A 27,514-nucleotide genomic window follows, 5' to 3' on the forward strand; every position below is an offset into this window, starting at 1 on the left:
TGAAACTTTCTCATTCATATCCGCTTTGCCAAATCAATTTTGAGCTTAATATTCTGCCCACAGAAAGGCAGTGAAGCCATGAAGAGGCTGACAGCCTAATCCTCGATTTTTAGGATTGATCCTAAGATCAAGCCATTTGCGTGTGCATTAGGGTTAATTGCAAGGTTCCAGATATTCTGTTCTTAGCTGTTTTTGTTCTGGTACGGTTACCAAGCAAACTGGAATCTGGTTTGTCAGTCCTTACGCAGAAGGTTGGCTCATGGATGAGGAGCTGTTGAGGGAAGCGAGGTTTTTAAAAGTTAAACATTCCAATAAAAAGAATGAGAGACAATGGAATCTCTCATGCACAATTTACTCCAAACATTCCAATACTGTTTAAAGAAATTGAACTTTAGTTACTTAGAAAGAGATTATTATGTTTGGATTATTGCGAAATGAGATCATGGAACTGTCACCTCGAAAATATTTACCTTTCATTTTTGCAGTGACGTGCAGTCAAGACTCTTATTCAATCCTTTGAGAGAAGAGGTGACAAAAATTATGATAGCAAAATATGATAACATATGCATTTAATAAATACCTCAAATGTCATTCCTGTCTGACGGAAAGTGCCCACACACTAGTTTCAACATCATGCGATTGTTGTTCTTTTCCACACAACTCTCATTTTCAGTCACTCATGCACACAAGGACTGATTTGCCTCTGATTTCTGGCTTTTCTCAACGATACATTAACTGACGGTGAGACTGAGTCAGAGCTAAAATTATGTAGTGCACAGATATTGGTCTGTAATAACCAGCCGTGAACCATGCCTGCATGTTCACAAAATATTCAGCTGTCATTTTGTCTGTTTTTGCTCCACCAATGAAAATAATAAGTCACTGCGTAATAAACCGGTATATATGTTTACAAGCAACACATGGTGTTTTGTTTTTAAAAGGATCTGTATTAAAATGTTGATTGAATGAATGATTCAGTGACTCATAACGCTATTATTTTTGTATTCAACTTCTGACCTTTTCCTTGGCATTTCCTTAAAGGAACCGTATGTAAGATTGTGGCCAAAACTGGTCCTGCAATCACTTTCAAATTACTGTAGAGCGGTGTATCCCCTCCCCCTCCCCCCTGACTCGAGGTTGCCAGATAGGCTGCATGATCCAGCAGGAACGTCGGCTGCTACAAGGAGCTTCCAATGGCAAGACTAGAGCAGAGCTGGCAACCCGGATGCCGAAACACTACTGACTTCGTGATTGGTAGATAGGTGGAGGGTGGCGCATCAGGCCAAAACACAACATGACAACATCAACATCAGTTGAGCGCTGCAACTTCACTTTCAAATGACAATATCCTGGCCGGACTACTGTTGTCAGTGATATAAGTATTTGAAATGAACATGATTTCTTAATGTCTACTGACATATCAGGGCCATTTTATGATTAATTGAAATACATTTCTTACATACGGTTCCTTTAAAGGTCCCATATTGTCAAAACTGAAATTTCCTGGCTTTTTTCGTGATAACAGAGGTCTAGGGGCTATGAAACTACCATATAAGTTTTAAAACAGTTGATCCACAGACAAATGCACACAGCCTGCATAAAGTAGCCGTGCCTTTTCACAAGCCGTTGTGACTTCCGTATAAATGTGATGTCAGAACTACTCGTCACCACCCCCACCATTGGTGGGTCACTCAGAAAACAACAGGCCAATCAGAAGAGAGGCTCATGAATATTAAGTAGACAGGCCAAAATCAACCTGTTCTTGGCAGAGCTCCTGAGAAAGGAGCTGTGAAATATATATTGAGATGTTTTTTTTGGTACTTATAACGCAAATATGTATTCTTAAAGGAACACTCCACTTTTTTTGGAAATAGGCTCATTTTCCAACTCCCCTAGAGTTAAACAGTTTTACCGTTTTCGAATCCATTCAGCCGATCTCCGGGTCTAGCGGTAGCACTTTTAGCATAGCTTAGGATAGATCATTGAATCTGATTAGACCGTTAGCATCTCTCTCAAAAAAATTACCAAAGAGTTAATTTTTCCTATTTAAACTTGACTCTTCTTCTGTAGTAAAATCGCAACTTTTTACTTTCTGTCGGTCTTAATACACGATGTAACTACAGAAGAGTCAAGTTTTAAATAGGAAAAATATCGAAACTCTTTGGTCATTTTTTTGAGAGAGATGCTAACGGTCTAATCAGATTCGATGATCTATGCTAAGCTATGCTAAAAGTGCTACCGCCAGACCCAGAGATCGGCTGAATGGAAAAAAGTGGAGTGTTCCTTTAAGGAAATCAAAACCTAAAATAAAACTTCAGAAAGGTGTACAATATGGGACCTTTAAAGTTGAAATATGTATAATAAAAAAAAAGAAATTTTTACAAATGCATTCTCTTAACCCGGTTTATTGCGCAACAGTTTGGGCTACACTTAAGAATAAATGGGTTATTTACTGTTAATGTTACCCAGGATCCTATCAGAGCTTTCAGAGTGCTGACGGCTGCTCTTCTGTTTATTTAAAATGCTCACAGTGTTTTAGTTTGTGAAGCGTGTTCTGGTAAAGTGAGCTAAGTGGATTCTGAATGCACCTTGAAAAAAAAAGAAAAAAAGAAGAAGACAATGATGCAGTCTGTCTGAATTAATCATCATTCTTTTTTCCACCTGAAAACATTTAATGCTTTCCCAATAACATGTGTTTGATTAATATACAGTACTGTGTAGGCCTACTCACTGAAATTCCTCATAGATCAATCATAACCACTCCAAATGTGCATATGCTTTGCTAAGAGCAGTCTGGCAACAATAGTCATCTGAACTGCAGTGTTTTGTGAGTATGACGAGACGAAATTCCAGCCACATGTGATGTCTGTCGGGTTTAAACAGAAAAAAGAGAGATACATGCAGCAAAAGCAATGTGAATCAGCACCTGAAAGTGACTCAGACTATTAGACACATTGATCTTAACAGATGCGTTGGAACAGATGTTATAAACTGTGGAAAAGTCCTCATTATTTGTATTTCTTAATTTTTTAATTTAGGCTATAAACAGAAAATTTAAGCAGATTTATTTAATATTAGGTGTATTTACTAGAGTACCGATGTAATTCATTTATGTGATTACATTTAATGCAATTAAGCACACTTCTTTTTCACATGGGATGTTGAACATAATACTTGATTTTCTGATAATACAGGAATACACTTTAGCACACAAAGATCTTTTTTTTTTTCAGATTTATGTCTGAGATAATATTCTACTTTGCATCTGAAGGCGACATCAACAAGGTCAGTCTTGAGGACAAAAGAATAAGATACCAATATGATCAGGGAAACTGTAAACAGAGACACATGTAAGTGTTTGGGATGTATTGATAACGCAGGCCATTAGGTCTAAATGGAAAGATTTCTATCATGATTCCTGTGCAAAAGTGCTGTGTGGTTATTTTTTTCATGGCTTTAGGGTACTTTTCAAATATTCATAATGCATGCTGATGGACAGCAACAATCAACATCCCAGGTAAAGCAAATACAGTGTATGCACGCACGCACGCAAGCTCACACGCACGCACACACACACACACACACACACACACACACACACACACACACACACACACACACACACACACACACACACACATCTAATTTCATACTTCAGAGTGGTTTTCATTTGCATTAATGGATGATACTGTAATACAGTCTGCATGCTGCATATACATGCAGACGATTATGGAAAGCATGTGAGTTTGATGTAGGTTACTTCATTTTATTTCAGACCACAATCAGGCCGGTTGTTTCAGTGGCTTGATACACCACAGGCCCATTGAAGCAGTTTACAAGCAAATCTTGGTAAAGTTGAGGAAAACACTGAATCAGAACCATAAGGGTTTCACAGCCAAACAAAATGACCACAAAGTACTTTTTATTTTCTAGTCTTATTATACAACCATTTATGTGTAACCTTATGCTAATCTGAAAAACCTAACATCAATAGACAGATAGACAGATAGATAGATAGATAGATAGATAGATAGATAGATAGATAGATAGATAGATAGATAGATAGATAGATAGATAGATAGATAGATAGATAGATAGATAGATAGATAGATTAGCATCTCATTTTATTAATTATTCTAAGTGATTTTGAAGGTATAGGCTATATTATAAAAATAACTATTTTATTTATTATGTATAGCCTACTTAACTCTTAACTATAATATTTTCTGAAAATCTGTTTTCAATTCTGTCTTCAATTTTGTGCTGAAATAACTAAATTGTCAAGTTTTTTTTTTTTTTTTTTTTTATAACATATTCGATGACGCGTCATCCTTATAGCTTACATTTTAAACTCAAACTTGAATATTTAACTTCTTTTTTTATTTTTTTTTATTTTTCTTTTTTTTATGCACTTTATTACACATCTATGCGTTTGGTCTGCAAGTCGGTCAACAACGAATGTGTCACCCAGACCACTCACGCTGAATAAATGAGAAGCCGTGAAAGCTGTCAGATGCTCCTCCTATTTTTTTCTCACGGCTAGTTTGTCAACCGCTGGAGGGAAGTCGTATAAGTCTCACTCTTACTAGTCCACCTTCACAACAACGAGCGTGAGGAATGAAGAAAGTCAACGCTTTTATTACTGTTTTGTTTGGTTTCAGGCGTAATGAACTAGTCTGAAATTAGTTTGCGCGTTAAAATCAGTGGTTGGCCAGAACTGGATAGACTAACTAAACTAACAACAGTTTATGAAATAAAAGAGAACAAACGACTGAAGAAACGGATTCTCGAAGATATACCATATCGACGTCGCTTTGAAATATTATGTTTGGAGTGTCAGAAATTCATATATGTTGTTCAGTGAGTGATGTGGTGGGAAGGAATGGCCGCGCGCAGAAGTGATGGACACTCCGCGGACAGGTGCGTACTGATGATTTAAAATTAATGCTTTATTGTCATTACTACTTCGTTGTTGTGAAATTATTGGAGTGAGAAACAGTTGTCCAGCAAAGTAACATCAGTTATGAACAGAAAACATGACAAACGCTTAATAGTTTAAAATAATATAAATGCACTTGAGTCTGTAAGACACGTTGTGCATCGGGCTTCAAAAGTCTGAAATCGCATGTAAAAAGTAGAGCAGTGTGAGTGAAAAGTTGCATTGAAAAAATTGACATTTAAGAATCTGTTACTATTTGGTTTATCCCGTCTTTCTTCAACTTGACATGTTTGCACAAAACCTGATGATCATGTTCTCCAGCATGATTTGAGAATGATCCAAACAGCATCTTATGCTTCATTTGAAACAAATACACCTGACCGTTGTTGAGAAGGTGTTTAATATCACAGATTTATACCCATTTTTATTAATAACATAGAAATGGTACTAAATCCATATCATTTGTTTACCTTCAGGTTTAAATAAAAAAAAGAAAATCTTTAAAATCCACCTTTTTTCCCCACAGACATTGCACCTCACTGTACTTTACATATAACAAAAAAACATAATGTAGATAATCACTGCATACAATATGCCTTCTAAAATTGTGCAGTTGTTACCTTAAGGATCTAGTTCTGAGATGAGTGTTAAAATAACTTTGATTTTTCTATCAGAATGTGCTGAGGTTCATTCAGTCATATGAAAATATATTTGAATATGCAAATTTTTGTCTAATGACAGGCACTCTAAAATGTGAAAACCACTCTGTGTAAACCCACTTACCACTAACAATTGATAGCCAACGGATAACTATGATTCATGGCTGTGTGATTATAAACAAAAGCCCACTGGCTATTTAAAAACAACAAACCATTAGACATACAGTATCCTGCCGCAATGTCCTGTTCCAGCGGGAAGTTGAAAAACAGTGCTCATCAGCCCATTTAATGGGGTTGTTAAGCAACTATGGGTGGGATCTAGCATGAGACGTATTGATTCTGAAGAAATACTTTCTATTTTTAACAGATCCTCCAAGAGAAGGAACTGCAAGTCTTTCACGATAGACAAAATTGCCATAGCCCGATCCCTGTGTCTGGGCCCAGGGTTTAAGGGCAGGTCCGTCTGAACATGCTTTCAAACCAGTCATGCGAGAACATCACCAGAATCGATCTGAATGGGAATCCGGTGATGAGCACCGTCATGTTTATCGCCGGGGTGGTTGGCAACCTCATGGCTCTGGCTATCCTGGGTGTCCACCAGAAAGAGCGTCGAACCAAGTCCTCGGTTTTCTGCATTCTCGTGACAGGCCTGGCTCTGACAGATCTGCTGGGAACGTGTTTACTCAGCCCACCGGTTTTCATTTGCTATTCCCAGAGCAAATCTCTGGTGGGTCTGACTGGAGATCGGTGGCTGTGCGGACTCTTCGCCTTCGCCATGACGTTCTTCGGCCTGGCTTCAATGCTCATACTCTGTGCCATGGCAGTGGAGCGGTGCCTCGCCATCAGTCACCCGTATTTCTACTCCAAACATGTACGCCGCAGCTTCGCTAAGATCGTCCTCTTCCTCATCTATCTCTTCACCTTCGTATTCTGCTTGCTGCCTTTCTTTGGATACGGGCGGCACAAGCAGTACTGCCCAGGCACGTGGTGTTTCATCAAGATGGAGGCAGAAGGAGAGAGTGAGGATGAGGAGAGGAGAACACTGACCTTCTCGCTGTCCTACGCCGTGCTCATGGCACTGCTCATCGCTATAGTGTTCTTGTGCAACGGCTCGGTCATCGTCAGCCTCTGCCGGATGCACCGGAGCCAGCTGACACGTCGGGGGTCGGTGGTGTCGACTGGGCGCAAGAGGAGGCTGAGCACCTGGTTTGGACAGGGAGAGGAGGAAATGGACCATTTACTGCTGCTGGCCTGCATGACCTTCATCTTCGTCATTTGCTCCTTGCCACTGACTGTGAGTACCGGACATTTTCTATTGATTTATGTCACTCTGAAGTGTTCTAGTACAACGTTTTCCAGCTTGTTTACTTAAGATGAGGGTGTTGATGAGATTTTACAACAGTTAGTTCTGGTCCCGTGGTCAAGTGCTTTCCAAGAGCCCTGATCTTTTGTATAACTATCCAGACAAGAGTTTGTGAGTGGTCAGAGTTTTAGGAAACCTCTCTGTCCTGTGAGGCTTTACCGCTCTCATATAGGCATGCCAGAACAGTAGTTGGTGGTATTGTGCCATAAAGCTTTTATGTCAAAAACTACAGAAGAACATTTTGGGCTTGCTTATTGAATTAAATTTTTTCCTGATGTCAAACAACAATTGAATGGTGAAACAAAACACGGGAGAAACAGAGCTTTTAAAAACTTTAAATCAGGGATATCAACTTCGCTCCTGGGGGTTCACTGGGAGCTCCATCCCTAATCAAACACACCTGAAATTTCTTCAGGATTGCTTGAAAATTAGAGGCAGGTGTGTTTGATTAGGGGTGGAACTAAATCCTCCAGGACCAGGGATTTCGAAATGGGTTCAAAACCAATGTTTGAACCAGTTCAAAGCCTTGTTTGCTGAAATCATGTGACTTGGTGATTTTGAAACAGGCTCCAAATCACTGATTAAAAACAAGATTTGTAAATGTCCCAAATCTTCATGAAGCATGAGTGCCCTTCACTACAAAACAGAGGTGCATACTAGAATAAGCACTTGTTAACCCACTTGATGTAGAATACCGTATTTTCCGGAGTATAAGTCGCATCAGTCAAAAAAAAATGTGCCATGAAGAGGAAAAAAACATATAAGTCGCACTGGACTATAAGTTGCATTTATTTAGAAATTTATTTCACAAAATCCAAGACCAAGAACAGACATTTAATCTGGAAAGGCAAGTTATTCAGCTACACAATAGCACACAGAACAACAGGCTGAATAGGTGTCCGGTATGTTAACGTAACACATTAACAGATATTCAGCTACACAATAGCATAAAGAACATGTACCTGGGAGGCTGAATAGGCTAAATTAACATTAGCCAGCGAGTCCAACAAGTTACCGCGATCTCATTCCACAACACTGAATCCATTGAATTATTCCTCGGTGTCGCTTCTGAACAACCCCGCCAACTAGAGCGCCCTCTCGCGGCTGTAGTCGGTACTGTTTTCAGTCAGTATGAATTAATTTTGATATATAAGTCACACCTGACTATAAGTCGCAGGACCAGTCAAACAATAAAAAAAAGTGTGACTTATAGTACGGAAAATACGGTAACCGTCTCCGTCTGTAAAAATCCAACGCATACCAAATATCTATAAACAACTGTTACCATGCACAATCCTTGTTCATGATGTAACCCTATTCTAATACGTATCACGGAAAATGTAATGCATTTTCAAATGCAATTGTTTTTTGTTAGCTTTAATTTAAAAAAAATCATTTTCAGTGACCTTTCAGTGGGTCACTTTGCTGTTAGCTTCTAGTTGGCGTTGCTATCCTGCCACTGTTTTTAATTTGACCAGATGGGGGATCGCATTGGTAGTCAGTGTATTATGTTGCTGATCATATGCATAAAATGTACATAAAATGGAGCTTTGCTCAACTTTGTTGCATCACCCACAGTCTATGTCATGTGTGGTGCTGAAAATCACACACTAATAAAAAATGATGTCAGCAAAATCCAGACAGCATAACCCAAACTGGACCAACATGCAATTCCTGCTGGTTTATGCTGGATTTTTCATCCGGGGCTCTTTCCCAACTCTTGTCATCCTTTTAGACAGATGCGATAGACTGGAAATAGCCCTGCTTGAACTGTAATTGCTCTTAAAACAAATGATTCTGCTTTAAAAGGGCACGGAGGTTGGTGGCAAATTATTCACAGTTGTTTAGTCTAAGATCAGTTCGAAACAAAATCTTTTGCCTTTAAATTGCCTCCTGCTAACACATACTTACGGGTTTATTTACGTGATTGACTAAACATGAAGTCTGCATTTTACAAATCAGCCAGCCTTGGTGAAAAGCAGCACATATTTACCTTCTTCAACCCACTCAGTGAGCTGTAGGTGAGGTTTAGTTGTAGTTCTTTGAGTTCACTGGGTGTGTATCTGCTGGGGCATGTGTTACATAACAAAGGCTATTATTTTTGCATTGTAATCCCGAATGCCAGTTGATGTGTTATTATACCACTTTGTCTGTGTTAGCTTTTAATTTAGAAGCACGTTACAAACTTGACAACCCTGGAAGGCTGGATTAGATGAGCCCTGTTTTTCCTCCACCAGTTTAAAATAGACTGGTTTCTAAGTAGATCAGGTTAGTTCGGAGATCAGTTGTTTTTTTTCTGTTTTTGAACATACTAAAATCACTTTAAAAGATTCTACAAGTGTAGAAGTTGTGGATCTAAAGCCTTTTAGGAATAATAGCCCGTTTTTTTTGTATTTTAATTAGCGATACTAAGCCTAGTTACTACTTAAAACAAATGACTACATTGCTCAAACTTTGGTTAAAGTTTTGAAAAAGGTTTTGTTAGTAACTAAGGCTATCAATCAATGGAAGTTATTGAAGGAATGGGTTAGGGTAGGCTATATGATTAAATGTGTTTTGATAATTAATCACACTAATGCATCAAGCTCTCTCGATATTTCTCTCTTGTCTCTCGCTCTTGCTTTTTTTTTCTCTCCCGTTTTTTACCATGACCTCTCAGCCGTTTTGTACACTTCAGCATGCAGTCTCTGCAATATATTGAACGATGACAGATGACACTAATGGTATTCCCTTTGTCTCATGAGATGCTCTGTTTGTCGCCTGGAAATAAACACTAGATACTTTATCCAAAGCAAATAGTTTACATAATCAAACCATTGTGATATTCTTTCCATACACACAGACTCAGAATCATGTGCATTTGCACCCACCAAAATGTCATATTTTACCTTTGTAACATTAAACGTATAGGCACGTCTCGATTCAGAACAGGCACAGGGTACAGACTTTTAGAGAGGCTGTATGCAGAAGGAGGTAAAGGAGGAAGGAACTATGTCATAATATTGGAAAAGACCTTGTTCATGTTTTTTTCTGAGAAGAAGGCAAGAGCCTTTTTGTATATGATCATTTCTAGGATTATTATATATCAGAATGTGTAAAACCGCACATGTAGGTGTTTCTCAGCTGCAGATAGACACTTCGGCTATATTTCAGCAGTTGATTGTTTGTAAACAAAAATATTTCAACTTTTTTCACTCTTGATCATTTTTAATGCCTTAATCATTTATTTTTTTCTGTCGTTTATGTAAAGATTTAATCTTTTTTTTTCTAGAAATGTAAAAATATTTTAAATATAGATTATTGCAAAATTCTAAAAGTATGGTAATGTAATTGCAAGGTAGATCGAACTTTTATTTTGCCGGGTTGTAATGAAGACCTTTGAGTTTGTGTGTTTTAATAAACAGTATTATAATAATAATAGTTATTACACGGCATACTTCAGATTTCAATAGTAGTCTTTTTGAGCTTTAATATTTACAGACACTAGTCCGTATCGATATCTGATTCATTGTAAAGCCCTACTTTTGATTTATTCATCCGAAAATTGCCAAATTCTGTGACATTCCGCTTTATAAAAGTTCCATTTCTGACTGGATTCCGTGATTCCATCCGAGTTTTCTTCATCGTGAAAATCACACATGGTATTTGCAGTATTAAAAAAAGTTAGTTTTGTGAGTATTTATTGTGTTATAAATTTGTTACCATTAGTGTAAGAAGGGTACTACAGGTGAAACTCGAAAAATGAGAATATTGTGCAAATACAGCTTATGAAAACCCCAAATTCAAAATCAGAATATTGTGAAAAGGTTTTCACAGCTGTAAGCAATAATCATCAAAATTGTAACAAATAAAGGCTTGAAATATCTCACTTTGCATGTAATGAGTCTATATAATATATTAGTTTTACCTTGTAAGTTGAATTACTGAAATAAATGAACTTTTGCACGATATTCTCATTGTTCGAGTTTCACCTGTATGCAGTTAATAGAGGTCCGCTCTCAATAGACTCCACAAAGCGCTCTTCATGGTCATTGAATATAGATACAGCAGCTGTTTCAGCTACGCACCTATATGGCTGTATTTGAAAAATACATATCGATCGTGAAATTGAAACCGGTTTACCGGATGAACCAGTTTACCGTCCAGCGCTACTAATCAGCAGACAAAACTTCATTGTACAGCATCTCAAATATTGGCTCAGTCATTGTAAAATGCCTGAGCCATAGTATGTCATCAAAAATGATTTGGTGTAATGACCTCCTAGAAGTGTCTCACATTATTATGTTCCCAAACACGAGGCTTTCAAACGCAAGAGAACATGACAGCGTTTGTAAATGCATTTCATATGCGCACTTTGAGACGCAAGTAATTTATTATGTAGAAAAAAAATCCACAGTGGCTTTCCCGGTTGCAGCAACTTCAATTTTTTTCCCAGGAAATTACAATTTTGTTATCTTAAGTACGCGGGATAGAGACTGTGCTTTATTCTGAAATGTTTTTTGTTTTGTTTTTGTTTTTGTGATAGAAACATATCTAGTGAGGCACAATGGAAGGGAATATGGTCATTGTCACTGTAACCCAGAAGAGGGATCATTGGAAATATATTTTTGTGGTGATCAACATTATGCCTCAAGTGCTGTCGATTGATCTTAGCTGGCATTGGACCAGGAATATTCCTTTAAGGTCAACATGACATCAACATTTATTTGATTTACTTTCTTAAAGGGATAGATCCACCAAAAATATATATTCTGTCATCATTTACTCACACCCTCAAGTTGTATCCAAACCTGTATGAATTTATTTCTTCTGCTGAACACAAAAGAATATTATTTTGAAGAATGTCAGTAACCAAACAGGCTCAGGACCCATTGACTAGGGGGTAATAACACACGAGGCAATAACATGTTTGGTTACTGACATTCTTCAAAATATCTTCTTTTGTGTTCAGCAGAAGAAAGAAATGCATACAGGTTTGGATACAACTTGAGGGTGAGTAAATTATAAAGTGAGTAAAGTGAATTATCCCTTTAACACTTGTTTCTTGTCTTGCCGGTTCGTGTTATTTCAAAGAAGAAAAAAAACATTAGATACCCTGAATTGCCTTGTTTTTCTGGCTTTGCTTTTAAGATATCAAACATAAGTTTATTGACAAGCCAACTTGTGTCATACCCAAAAACAGTCCTAACCATACGCTTTGCAGGCACACATTCAGTTTAAGAAAGACAGATTAAGCACATGGCCTTATATTTAGTCAAATCAAAGTAGATTATTTTCTCATAAAAGGAAGGGAAATTTAAATAACTCTATATTATGTAAAATGTACACTTATTTCTGCCGAAATAAGCCAGGGGGGTTTAAAACATATTGGATGAAGGTCAAACAGAGAACTCAAACAAACACAGTCCGTCTGTTTAACTGTGGGACATTTCTGCACGCAATACGACTGAGACACGCAAAAAGACTGATGATTGTCTGCAATAGATGTGAATGATAAAAGTTTGGGGGGGGAAACATGTATTAGCCTAAACCTTAGGTGACAGATTACAGTTACACTGAATTAATAGTGTTGAAATATGGCCAGCAAATGCAATTCAAGGTTAATGTCTACTGTATCTTTATTGAGCAAACACTTACGTCTGACAGCAGTCGTACAATAAATTAAACTCAGATGACAGAGTGATCAAAGGCAGCGTGTCATTTCCTGCTCTGTGTGGTGCGGTAGATATCACCGGCTTTGGCAAATGCCCAATGCCGTGTTGTTCTTATATTACAGGCACACTGTTTCTTCTACTATCTTTTGGCACTTTTAAACTCTCTGAAAACACACTCTTCACACCCTCAGTAACAATGTCCGTCCATTTATACACGAGTTTATATACATTTTTGGAAATGGGTGTGGAAAGTTTAAACATTAAAACTTAATTTTACATTTTATTAAAAATTTTAATTTTAATTTTTGGAAAATGGTCCTATTTGCTAAGGCTAATATCATAGCTAGACTCACATTCTTCAGAATTACATCTTGATTAATACAAATATTTTGCTCACGTACCTTGATTTTTCTTTTGTCTCATACTTTGTCAAGCTCTTTATTTAAACTATTGTCTCCTGGTAACTACTAACTAGTCAAAAAAAAATATTTATACATTCTTTGGCTGGAAATTATGCCATAATTGAGGGACAGTCATAATTTATGAAAAACACTCTTTTTACTAAGTAAATGCAAAAATGGTTTTAAAGTAATAATTAAAATGTAATCTGATTATATTTCATTTTAAACTACATTGTTAGCTGGTTTAACTGATTTGTTTTTTAAGGAATTTGTATTTGTCCTACAATGTTTTTTTTAATATCCCCTGTACTCCTGACAGTAAAATAGGACATAATAAAGGTCCAGTGAAAAAAATGTGATATACCGTGAAACCGGCAGAATCTAGAAAGAAGAAAAGAACGTGATGCACATTTTTTTGTCAAACGTCCGAGCGCTACTGGTTAGTAGTTATCCTCTGTTGAGTCATGTGAGTTGTTTTGTTGCACATCGAAGAATTTATCCAGTAAATGTGTCTCCATCGTGCCTCAATTGAGCACTTTCTTTTTATGCACATTTTGGCGTCTCCATCCAGAGTTTTTTATGCGATACCCCACAATTTGCATAAAAATATGTGGATGGAAATACTGTAGCCCTGTATTAAAGTAAATAGGGACAAGTGGAAATAATATTTTTGTGATTAGTCAACATTATGCCTCAAGTGCTGTGGATTGAGCTGAACTTCTATTGAACCAGAAATACTCCTTTAAGGTCAACATGACATCAAAATGTCATGTTGACCTTAACAAAATATTATTTGTGTATTCCAAATGTTTTTAAAGGATTTAGGTGTTGTTGCCTAAAACCCTACGGTGAGTGTACAAATGATGAGAACATATACCGCTGAATTTTAACTGAATATTAAGTATATTTTGTTCAAATTATATACTTCTCAATTCTGCTACTACATCCTCCAAAAATTGGCCCTATTCACTTCCATTGTAACGTAGAAGTTTTGAGTTAAAGAAAAAAGGAAATTAGGGATGAGGCATGATATATACTGTGTGTGTATATATTATATATATATATTTTTTTTTTATATGAGTGGTAATCAACATTATGCCACAAATGCTGATGATTGAGCATGCAGTAACTTGTACTGACCCTGGAACATTAATTTTAATATGATTTTGCTGTGGTTTGCATTCCTGGGCGGGCGGTTTGTTGTTCTTGCACATGTTGTTGAAGCATTTAAAGTGATTGAATTAATCACTGGATATCCCACTTTTGCTAATTACTGAACTTACCATCTTTGAAGTCTCTTTGTCTCTTGATTATCTGAGCTAAAGGAAAGCAATGGCCACCATGAAAGCAGTGATCAATACTGAGATCAATAGAGAGGTAAGCTTATACATTACCGAGTCTCCAGAGATGCTGGCCTGGAGTCAGCGAAGAACACGATGATACCTGAGACTTGCTGCAGTGACCTTTCAAAACTAATTGAGAAATCGAAATCAAATAATATCAGCATGCTCAAGCACACCAAAGAGGGTCATATGAAACCCACGTTATCATAGATATTCAACCAGGTAACACGGCCCAGCGATATACAGTATTACACACACCGAAACGACATTGATCGAAACCTTTGTGGGAAAAGTGACCCAAAGAAAATGCTCACATCTCCTTTGGGAAAAGGTCTAGATTTAATAGCCAAACCAACTTGGATTACTTTGTACGCAGCCCCCATTTTCCACAGGAGGCTAAACCGATGGAGAGATTTTGATGAACTCGGGCCAATGATGCTGTCACCACAGATTCATGCATCACTGGTTTTCATTGCATGCACTACTAAGCCATAATATGCAGATAGCCATTGAGAAATGAATGATTCTGCATGGCTGAATTGGACTGGGCTGTCCTGTTTATCTCTACAGGCCTTCAAACCAGCCATTTTCTTAATAATCAATCATTAAAATGCCACATGTATTAGTTACCATGAGCTCCTCTGGCTCCTTCTGGTCTTTTTCACTAGCGATAAACTATAATTATAGTCTTGCATAATTAAGAAACAAGATGATATGCAGATCATACAATATAAAAAGTGAGGTGTGCGTAGAACTTTATCCCATGTTTCCTATTAGAAATATACTGTACATGTCCGAGAGGAAACTGTCAAATATCCCAACGCTGCAACCATAATTATTCATACCCCATTGAATGCTGGGAAGAGGGGAAGTGGGACTGAAAGACACAAAACCATTTTTCAATGTTGGCTTGTTTGAACTCAAACAAAAGCAGCTCACCTGCTGTGTTCCTGAACTTTGTGAGTGGTTGGAAGCACTTTATTAATGTGAGTAAATAAAAAGATCTTTGTATTTTTTTTTTGGTGCATTTATTTGATGAAAAGTCTCCTCTCAGCATGACAGATGTCAGTTCCAAGTTTTTTTTTTTTTTTTTTACATGCAACATCAACACAATCTCATGCCGAAGGACTTAACTGTGATTAATAGTCATATTGTCTGTATACAGATGTTTCCTGTCCTACCAAGATGAAGGAATCACAAATTACAAAGTGAACATTATTGTATTGTATTCTGATTGAATGGGATTTTCAAATAGTGGCTTGTGGTGTTGTGGCTTTTGTTAATGAATCTCAAAGGATTCATAAAATTATTGCCAAACCCAGAGCCAACCAAACAAATGACCAACTGCAGGTCACTTGAGTCTGTGTATATTATATTTTCATTAGGTACATTGTGTTTGTTGAGCTGAACTTCTTCAAAACTCTAGAGACCTGCGAGTCTGAAGTGAGCAATATAAACAAATTACATTTTCCAATATAATTTTTTACTGTCAGAGTATTATAAAACTGTCTGATTAATATCAGCCAACACTTTATTTTGATGCTCCCCAACAGACATTCTTCTGAGTATAAGTGACTTTGCAACTACATGTCAAGTCAAGTCACCTTTATTTATATAGCGCTTTTTACAATACAGATTGTATCAAAGCAGCTTCACAGTGATAACATGAAAATAATACAAAAAACAATTTCATCATCATCCACCTTTAAAGGTTGTGTAGGTAAGAATTGTCTAAAGAACTTTTTTTCAAATTGGCTTAAACTGTCTTTATATACCAATACATAATTAAAATGTAAGTACTTTGAAAAAGAGTACTTGTATTTAATCTTCAAAAAACACAGCTCATTAATTCCATTCGGGACGAAACAAGTGATTGGCTTGCGCGACTGTCACTCTCCGTCGCCATGACTACCGCCGCTATTACTGGCTCTGCCCACGTGCGCGCAGTCGCGCACCCGTTTTTAGGTGGGAGTGAATTGAATTAATGAGCTGTGTTTATTGAAGATTAAATACACTAGAGTCACTCAGTTTTTTATACTCTCTATTTCAGAGTACTTGCATTTTAATTATGTATTGGTATATAAAGACAGTTTAAACTAATTTGAATAAAAGTTTTTTTTAGACAATTCTGACCTACCCTACCTTTAAGGCAGATCTATAATATTGTTGAATATTAAATGTCCCCAACTAAGCAAGCCAGAAGGTAAGGCAACTTATTCTACTAACCCTAGATTATCGTAGCCAGACCTTCAGACTGACGGCAGAAGACCTTGACACTATCTGATTTCACTGGCCAAGGACTTTCCAGAGCCATCCAATCACAGTTAGTTTTGTTCAGCATCATGTTTAGGGGTGTGAACATGTACTGTAAAGTCAATGGCTGCATCTGAAATCGCATTATTCCCTAGTTTAAGGTATAGGCATAAAACAGTATGTGACTAAAGAAGTATGTCCGAATTCACAGTACTCATAATAGAGTTATACTCTAATATTAGCCTATAGGCAAAAAGGACCCGGATGACCTACTCTGAAGTGTGCATACGATGGACACTTTACTATCCCATGGACACTTTACTATCCCATGAGGCCACATATGATTTATGAATGGTAGTGAACAATTTCTGTGCACGAGTTTCCCAGTACGCAGGGGAAGGCAGGTCTGTGGGCCTTGTCTTGGACAAAGATCGTGAGCTGACTCTCATTGTAATTCAAATGATTTACCGAATTAAAAACCAGAGTCTATAGTCAGCAGCCTTGTATAGCTAAACAACAGACTTTTCAAAAATGTGTGGTCTTTAGTTGAACTGCACCAGCTGTTGTTACAAACCACAACAAAAAAAGAGAGTAATGTGTGCTTGCTGTCTAACATGTTGTTCATGAATTTTGATGAATCTCAAATGTTATTTGTCTTAGATTCTGTGAGGAGGATTAATTCATTTATTTTTAAAATCAATGTGAACATTTTTGTTTAGTAGGCCTACTCTTTGTGTGGTATGCTTGACCCTGTAAGATCATGAACATATCTCATGAAACTACAAGGGAATTGACTGTTTATACAGTTAACAAATAGTTTTTTTGCCTCCTGGGAGTTTCAAACATTTGTTTTCCTGTTTTCATGAATGATATTTTATGATTTAAAACATAAACAATGGAGACCTACATTTTAATGATATGTTTTAAAGGTTTGTGATGTTCAGCCCCACATTGATCTCTGACTGAAATATTACCCAAATCTCAAAATACTCAATACCCCCTGATCTTTATCAGGATGTTATTTTCTTTTTTCTTTTCTCAGAACTACAGTCTCCAGTTGTTCTTTGTAGAAACAAAAATAGACATGAGAAATAACATTGAAAAAGGCTGTGAACTTTTTAAACACCTTACTATTTCCTTTTCATGTGATAACAAATGTTATCGACATTTGTAGATAACATTTGTTTTTCATGTTGCTTCACCTGACTTGGGGAAAAAAAACTTTTTGCAAGAAGTTGGGGAATTCCCTTTGCTAACAAGATTTGAAGTTTTTACTATTTTGTACCAATACTTTTATAAGTCCTAAATTAATTTAAATGATTTTTTGTTTGCAAATGTTCTTTAAACTTATTTTTAACTTTAAAATGAAAGTAATTTTTTCTTATAAAACGTATATTTTGCAATCTTTCACCTCCCTCACACATGGTTTCACTTTGCACTGCAGCGTGTCTTTCAAAAAACAGTTTCTGTTGGCAGAGCTTCCATCTGTTTTGACCATTATTATAACTACCTTACAGAGAATGTGACCTTAGCAGTTGACCATAAATTAAAATGCCAATGTCCACTATAGCCACCCCTGTGGCAACACTGGGAACTCAAAGCATTCTTGCATTGCATTATAAATCACATTGATTCTGACACTTTTCAGAACACGAGAACGCATGAAATTGAGAGCTTGTTTGAAGTCAACAGCAACAAACACACATAAATCCTGTAACTGTGGCTGCGTACTCTCTGTGATCTGATGTTTTTGCTGTCCCAAACCGTCTTCAGTGTTCACCATTTAAGACCTACATACTTCAGGAACAATGATAACCATAAATAAAAAGGAAAGATCATTTAAACAAACTTTGAATGTTGGCTTGCCTGAATATTTAGAAAATCATTAAAGGTTTGTGTGTGTGATTCAGTATATCTTAGTTTATTTGGTCTTAGAAGCACATGTTTGATGAGAAATGTTTATATTGAAATCTCCTTGTTTGACTTCTTGACAAATATGAGCACAGTTTGAGACATTAGCTATGTTTGCTATTTTTTTAATGCAAAATTTGGGTTATCGCATAAAAAAAGCTGAATGCACATAAACCAAGATGCACATAAATACTGAAAATGTGCATGAAAAACGTATAAGCTCAATTGAGTTGAATAAAAAGACATGCGCATATTCAATGATGGAAACACATTTTCCGAATAAATCCCTTCAAATGCAACAAAAACACTCATGTGACTTTGCCTCAACAGAGGATGTGATTGGATAACGACTTGAACGACTTGATAACGACTTTAACCAATTGCATTGCACAGCATCTCAAATGTTGCTTTGGTCATTCTGGAATGCTTGTTCTCTGGCACACACGGGATGGAAACTGCTTTATCCTCCAATGTTTTATGCAAGGTAAATTTCCAACTTTATTGAAAAACATATCCGTTGAGATCTCTTCTGTAACTGTAGACACAAGAGCATTGCTATAAAGGAGAAACGGTTGAGAGATGTTGTTATTTTCTTTTCTTATGGGAACCTTTTCTCTTTTGAGATGTTGAGGGTATATAAAATAATATTAAAATAATGTTTTTTGATTTATTTCGGCATGTGGTCAGTATGTAAAACGATAAAAACTGATAAAAAAAATCTGTTGAATTGTTTCAACTGTGTAAAGAGCACAGTGCGTCTCAGTGCATCCCTAGACATTTGGGGCCTGTGGTATTCTTTCTGTGGAAGTTTGAAAATCGTGTCTTTACTGTACATCTGAGAGGAAAAGTTCATCCTCAAAGCATATTATAATATAGTACTGCCTTTGTTTCCGTGTAAGTGACGAAAGATTCTTGGGAATTCAATATTTTCCAAAATACATTATTTCACCAACAACCTTTGGGACTTTTTTTTAGTTGTTGGGTTTTTTTAAAATATGTTTTTGATGAGACAACAGAATACCATGCGAAGTGCTGCAGAAAGGTCAGTCGGCTGCATGAATATTCCCATGCTTTCAGGGTTTGTAGTGAATTCAATGTTTTGACTTGGGGAAAAAGGAATCATTGATGTACGTCTCATTTATGCTTCAACTTTGTTTAAAGGTGCAGTATGTAAAATTTACAGATAGTGGTTGAAATGGGTACTGTAGTCCAAATTCAAATATTGGAGAGAATTGATTATTATTGATGAATATGACTAGGAACTATAGGAACTATCTCATACCTGCGTAATAATCAAGGAACTGTGCTGTCGTACCAGCAGACGCAATGATATTACAAACTTAGTGCCGGTCACAAATAAATGTAGGAAAGAGAATATCCAAGGCACTCTTCTTCAAAAATTTTAAAAATTAAGTTACCGAGCTGGGGACTATTTTCAGGTGCTGCGTAATATCATTGCGTCTGCTGGTACGGCAGCAGTTCCTTTATTATTACGCAGGAATGAGAGTATAGTTCCTAGTCATATCGGCCTAGAAAATCGCAACTTTTCATTTTCTGTCAGTCTTAGTACACGATGTAACTACAGAAGAGTCCAGTTTTAAATAGGAAAAATATCGAAACTCTTGGTCATTTTTTTTGAGAGAGATGCTAACAGTCTAATCAGATTCAATGATCTATGCTAAGCTATGCTAAAAGTGCTACCGCCAGACCCGGAGATCGGCTGAATGGATTAAAAAATGGTAAAACTGTTTAACTCTAGGGGAGTTGGAAAATTAGCCTATTTCCAAAAAAAAGTGGAGTGTTCCTTTAATATATCGCTGGTCATAGACTAGCTTCCATAGCTACAATACACTGTGTTTCCTGTCAAGTGGCAAAACCGGGTGTCGAAAATACTGTCGAAACGCACAGACCAAAACAAAAATAGACATTCCGACACAGAACGCACATTTCAAAGTAGAATAACTGGCTGTATAGCATTGTTTTTCGGAGAAACAAGTATGTGAAGTTAGCATGTTTCCTAAACATCTGCAAATGTATTCTGGTATTTTTATGCTTTAGTACAGTCCAAAAAAAATTACATACAGCACCTTTAACACGTTTCTCCTAAATAAGAAATGTTTGAGGTCATATTGAGATTTTTGCAAATCTGAGCACAGTCTGAGACATTGTTGAGATCTCTTCTGAATGTCTAGAAGAGACACATGTGAGTCAAGTCAAGTCAACTTAATTTATATAGCGCTTTATATAATACAGATTGTTTCAAAGCCGCACAGTGATAACAAGAAAATTATGCATTTCGACTGTTGTTCAGCTGAAGTCAGTTCAGTATTGATTCAGCATTGTAAATAAATAACCAAAATAACCATTGTAAAATCAATTATTAAATTAAGGCCTTTTTCTGGAACTTGTTCTTGACTGTTAGAAGGTCTTGTTGAATCTTCAATTTTGAACATGTTCAGCATAATGATCGTGTTGTTTTTCTCAAGTTTGTTACTTTTGCAGCTGGCGACGAGTCATCTTAAGTCGATATGTTATCACATAAGGTTTCCCCTGCAGACGTTTGAGCCTGTGGTGAGAAACGCTGACTTCTCTCATGTGTGTCGGCTGAGAATTTAGGTCGCATTAAACCTCAGCGCTTGCCTTCTTTCCTTTACTGAAATGGATTGTGTGGGTAAAAAGTCATTTCCTGCCTGAACTTTGTGTAGCGTGTCAGATATTTGTCAGATATTACTGTGATAATAACAGTCATATAGCATACTGTACATACAATTTGTTTTGCATCAAGATAAGAAGCTGTTATATTTTTACAGCACTTAAAACACGCCAGAAGGTCACAAACTACGGAAGCCTGTTTCCGCTTCAAATAAGGTAGTTGCGACTATATCTTACAATTACGTCTTAATTTGTGACTTTCATTTCTTACAATGTGGCTTTATATCTCACAATGTGATTTTATTTCACATAAAAATAATCTTTTTTTTTTTTTTAAATGAATTAACTTTTGCACGATATTCAAATTTTTCGAGTTTCACCTGTATATTAAAATATATCAGTGCTATTATTTTGTCTCACGATGCACACCAGCAATGTTTTTTTCTAAGTCATGTTTATAAAAGCTACTTAAATATCCCAATTGAACTAAGGCCTAATCCTGGCTTAATCTAAACCCTGTTTCTTTAAATATTGCAGTGTGACAATATCTTGCAATAGGACTTATTTCTTGTAATTGCGACTTTATTTCCTGTAGTAATGATTATTATTTTTTTTTTCAGAATTGTGAGTTTATATCTCACAGCTATATCTTACCGTCATATCTTATCTTAACGTTACCTTTTTTTTTTTTTTTTTTTTTACTCTGTGGTAAAAATGAGCTCCCATAATGACCTGTTTTTTTTCTGGTTTCTTCTTATCTTTGTAGTTGTTGTCCTGTCAAAACCACTGATGTCTTTTAAAGATGTGTGAACTCTTGTAGCTGTCTACTCAGTTACATTGCATGAAATGGTCTTCATTTAAAGTCCCCTCAAGAGTCAAGAACGAATAAACAAACAGGAAATGTGTGTTCAGGGACATGCTAATGAGTAATGGCGACCACTTTCATGGTTGAGGTTTGTTTATTGGCTCCAGGTAATCTGTTTTTTTTGGAGATCATTCATTGTGTGGTTTTTTCGTGAAAGATGCATGTTCATTTCCAGTCTCTTTTTACTAATATTTCACAACGATCTCATGAAGACTGATTGATGAAGATAAAGAGATTTACAAATGAGCACATACAGTTTGATCTGCTTGCAGCAGTAATTCAGAAGTGCTGTGTTTCCATTCCTGATTTCCATTCTCCAACTTTTCTTTATATTCTTTAAATTTGTCGTCTCTCACTTTGTCTAATTGTGTAAAGCCAGAGACAACCAAGCTGACGATCAGCCATCGGGCAACGTGTGGCCATTTTTGGCCGATTCAGCATGTAGACCATCGGTGAGAACGCGTACAAACATGCGCATATATATTCAAACGCATATAACTATATAATTAATTCTTGACGCGCACGTGAGCGCCATCAGCGTATATCACAGGTTTCGCGTTTAAAGTCTGTTTAGAGAAAAACGGTGTCGTCTTAACGGCCCCAAATTTAATAACAAATGATCACTTCGGAGGAAAAGTGAATCAATCAAAACTAACTTTAGCTGGAAAATATCTTTATTCAAGAACCGCTATGAAGCCAAAACAATCTGTTACCTTAATACGTTTATCTCTGTAAAGCTGCTTTGAAACAATCTACATTGTTAGATGAAATGAAGATGACTTGACTTGACTTGAGAGAGAACTCTGATTGGCTGTTCAGCTAGTGAATGAAGTCAATGCACAAAAATATTAGCTAAACAGCACACAAAAATATAAATATATTCCACTTTTGTAATGGTGCCAGGAAAGGCTTGGTATTGCAAAAAAAGAGAAGAAACAAAAGAGAAGGAAGAAAAATTGCGCAAGAAGTCACAGTCAGGGAGGGTTGTTAAAATTAATGGTTACCTCTTTCTTCTAGTTTTTTTCTTTAGTTTTAAGTGGTCAAACAGGCCTGGGAGGATACGAGTTCCTGTTTTGCCGATGGCAGTTGTTGAGTTTGGTTTGTACGTGACCATTCATCCACCTTTATTTGTGATGGTATATACCTGAATCCTCACTCAACTCTGCATTAAACGTCTTTCGACTCATTTAACTCCTTTTATAGTGAAACACAATCTAATTACCTGACAGAAAAGCTTGATGTGTTACCGACCTGCTTCTATTTAGGGAACTGTGAGATGCACACAGTGGGTTAGATGTCATCTTATATCGAACCCGAGAAAAGTCTAGTGTGTGTGTGTGTGTGTGTGTGTAGATGGTGCACTTCCAGACAGTATGTAAAGGTTTGACACTTAGACAGAAACATGTGGCTTAAGTGATATTGACTTTTGCCAGGCAGGCACTGCCGCACACTTTCATTATGTCTGAGCCTTTCCCAGAATAGAATAGTAATACTTAAGCAAAACACGAGCAGTCATTGGATAGTGCCTCAGTATCAAAGTATATTTTACATTATGTCCATCACTCTATATTTTCTGAAAGCATACTGGCATTTTTCATTGTGTGGTGAGGTCAGCTACTGACACGTTTGTAATGCGTCTTGAGAGTACAGGGGGAAGTACACACATGCCAGCAGGCAGTTGCAGAAGACAATGAAGGAAAATTATGATATCTGAAGCGAGTGATGGAAAAACAGAGGTGGGTGCGAAGTTCGATGATGGATGACTATGGAAGGGGTGATGGAGAGTGCTGTGTTTATACAGTATGTAAAGAGGAATTCAAGCATTTTGGGGTTATCTTTAGTAATGCCAATAAGCTTGCACATTTCTAGTTTTTTGCTCCAGACTAAAATGCATGTTTGAGCTGTTTTAACTGAAAGCAACTTCCACTAACATGTATATTAAAATATATATATGCTATTATTTTGCCTCAAAATGCACATCAGTAAAGTTTTTTTCTAAGGCATGTTTATAAAAGCTACTTAAATATCCTAATCGAACTAAGGCCTAATCCTGGCTTAATCTAAACCCTGTCTGTGAAACCGGGCCTATATGTCTTCGTGTTTCTTTAAATATTGCAGTGTGACAATATCTTGCAATAGGACTTATTTCTTGTAATTGTGACTTTATTTCCCGTAGTTATGATTTAATGTGTTCAGAATTGTGAGTTTATATCTCACAGCTGCAACTTTATATAACTGTATTTAAAATTGTACTTTTTTTTTTTTTTTTTTTTTTTTACTCTGTGGTAAAAATGAGCTCCCATAATGACCTGTTTTTTTTCTGGTTTCTTCTTATCTTTGTAGTTGTTGTCCTGTCAAAACCACTGATGTCTTCTAAAGATGTGTGCACTCTTGTAGCTGTCTACTCAGTTACATTGCATGACATGGTCTTCATTTAAAGTCCTCTCAAGACTCAAGAACAAATAAACAAACATGAAGTGTGTGTTCAGGGACATGCTAATGAGTAATGGCGACCACTTTCATGGTTGAGGTTTGTTTATTGGCTCCAGGTAATCTGTTTTTTGGAGATCATTCATTGTGTGGTTATCTCGTGAAAGATGCATGTTCATTTCCAGGGCCCTATTTTAACGATTTGAAACGCAAGTATCAAACGCAAAACGCAAGTAACTTTGTGGGCGGATCTCGCAAATCTAAAATGTGTTGGTCTGAAGTTAGCTTCATTACTCATAGGTGTGGTTTGGGCATAACGTGCAATAAACCAATCAGAGCGTCCTCTCACATTCCCTTTAAGAGCAGGCGCACTTGTTCCATGGCGGATTGCTATTATAACGCTGGGTTTGCCAGGCGCACGCAACTTACATGATGGTAAAGGTGATTTCTCAGTCTTCAGAATTTTGTTTCCTGGTTCTTGACGGACAACCCACTTTGTCAGATGTCCTTATATACCGATGTGTCTTGCCACTAATGATCAAACAGGGTTAATACGTCATTACTACAATTAGCCTGAATAATTTGGGTAAATGTGTAAGCTAGATTTATGCCTATTTTTTCACATCTTCATGGACACCACAATGATTTCCCTCGTGTGGTAATTTTACTCCCTGTAATTATGTATGGTTTGCAAAAATATGAACTGCTACGTCTGTGTAGATGAGAGAAGCAAAGTGTATCCGCGTTGTGCACACGCTACATTGTGGCCAAGCATGCGCCCTTAAAATAGCATCTGAATAACGCGCCATTGACTTTAGACTAGGTTCTTCCTGGTCTGTGGATGAATTGATTTCTGAAACTGCAAAATAGCACCAGGGGACGTTTGCGCCGGAACATTCCTCCTCTTCTTTTCACTGAACCGCCGAATTTGCCAACGTGCGTCTGTGGAGGGAAAAGTCCGCTGTGCGTCGGGTGCAAAATGGGAATGATACATGCATCGCCGTACAAAGTCATTTGCGCTATATGCCAAGATAGGGCCCATAGTCTCTTTTTCTAATATTAGTTTCATAGTTAATTAGTCAAGATATGTCTAACAATGCCCACACTTTCAGAGCAGCTCATTTGCTCTTGCGAAAATGCTGAAACCTCAAAAGAAGAGATACCGGTAAGTACAAACCATATATGTTTAAAGTAGGCCATACATAAATAAAACAGGAAATAATCTCTTGTGGGAGTTTTTCTTGGGTTGTCTCAGTGAAAGAAGATGATTCATTTAAATATATTTAAATATCAATGTGGTACTCACAAAAACAGTTTCACTAGTTGCAACTCTTCAGTTCACTGCTTATGGGAAGTGATTTCTTTAACAGTCTGTGCACTTCACCATTGTTTTACGCACGGATAAACAGATCTGATGTCGCCACATTCTGCCCTTTCTAAATTTGCAGACCAAATACGTGAAACTCAAGTAGCAGATTGATAAATAAATAAATATGGTAACAAAACACTGTAGAGGAGTAAAACGTCGCTGCTGTTAACCTCATGGGTCTGAGAGAGGGCTTTATTTCTTCATATTTGATTCTCTCATGTAAGTGATCTTTGTGCTCAGGGTTTTATATTAATAGTTCAACTAAATATGGAAATTCTGTCATCATTTACTCACTCCGATGTCATATTTATGACTTTCTTTCTTTCTTCCATGGAGCACAAGCTTATAAAGCAGTATTTTTTACGACCAGGAGAAAAATATATTACAGTTAAACATTTTAACATTTACATTTAAACATATTTTAAACTTAACCTTCCTCTGATTATAATCCCCTCAGTTATAAAGGCAGAAATGTCAACACAATCATGGAAAACACTCAAATGTAAACATAATTCTAAAATCACAATGAACACTTAACAATTATCTCTTAACATTAAAGGAACACTCCGACTTTTTGGGACTTTAGCCTATTCAACTTATCCCCCAGAGTTAGATAAGTCCATACATACCTTTTTCATCTCCGTGCGTGCTATAAGTCTGTTTGACGCACCCACCGCTAGCCTAGCTTAGCACAAAGACTGGATGTAAATGGTTGCAGCTAGCATACTAATCCAAATAAGTGACAAAATAACGCAAACATTTTCCTATTTACATGTTGTAATTTGTATAGTCACAGAGTGTACAAAAAACAAAGTCACATGAGACAGACATATTTTAACTGTATAAATACTGGGAACTATATTCTCTGAAGGCGAAGCACTGCTACTTGGGCGGAGTGATAACCGCAGCACCTGAGACGCGCCGTGGTGAGGAGCAGAGAGTTTGTTCAGAGCGCGTCTCAGGTGCGCTGCGGTTATCACTCCGCCCAAGTAGCAGTGCTTCGCCTTCAGAGAATATAGTTCCCAGTATTTATACAGTTAAAATATGTCTGTCTCATGTGACTTTGTTTTTTGTACACTCTGTGACTAAGCTAGGCTAGCGGTGGGTGCGTCAAACAGACTTATAGCACGCACGGAGATGAAAAAGGTATGTATGGACTTATCTAACTCTGGGGGATAAGTTGAATAGGCTAAAGTCCCAAAAAGTCGGAGTGTTCCTTTAAGGTGCAAAATTAAAGAATACGTAAGCAATTAGTGTAATAAAATAGTGCAAAGTGTTAAATATAAACATAGAGAAACCAGAGAAGAACTATTTTCTGCAAGTTTAGTGCTAGGAAATGCTCTGCTGCGTGTGCGGTGTTGCAGCTGCAGATGTTGTTGGATGTTGCTGACGAATACGGCTGTGCTCCAAAAGGTGGTAAAACAAGTTTGTTACCACTCTTGGTGGGGACGACAGTCTTGCATAATTTGCCCACGACATTGGTTTGACTATGGTCAGACTTATAAAATCCCCAAAACTGCCATACTGGCGAACTGACCTTTCCTGTTTTATTAACAATTTCAATCAGCTGTGCCCTAGTATTCCAAATAGCCTGAGCCATCTAGCATTTCGTGACAATTTTGTATATTTCTTTTTAAATTTCCATCAAAGAATCAAGGCCTATAGGGCAAAATGT

At 36.9% G+C, this 27,514-nt stretch overlaps 2 protein-coding genes across 2 annotated transcripts in view; both read left to right on the top strand.

Moving 5' to 3' along the window:
* The window catches only part of gab2 (GRB2-associated binding protein 2), a 508,732-nt gene that overhangs the window by 295,524 nt on the left and 185,694 nt on the right, over positions 1 to 27,514 (top strand). The gene's annotated exons all lie outside the window — the stretch shown is intronic.
* Positions 4,516 to 27,514, top strand: part of ptgir (prostaglandin I2 receptor) — a 35,715-nt gene continuing 12,716 nt past the window's right edge. The window contains exons 1-2 of the mRNA XM_079608832.1: positions 4,516 to 4,920; positions 5,966 to 6,892. Of these exons, the coding sequence (XP_079464958.1) occupies positions 6,068 to 6,892 (825 nt within the window). The 5' untranslated portion in view covers positions 4,516 to 4,920; positions 5,966 to 6,067. The remainder of the gene's footprint in view (positions 4,921 to 5,965; positions 6,893 to 27,514) is intronic.

Source organism: Phoxinus phoxinus, assembly GCF_949152265.1.
Source record: "Phoxinus phoxinus genome assembly, chromosome: 4".
Taxonomy (NCBI): domain Eukaryota; kingdom Metazoa; phylum Chordata; class Actinopteri; order Cypriniformes; family Leuciscidae; genus Phoxinus; species Phoxinus phoxinus.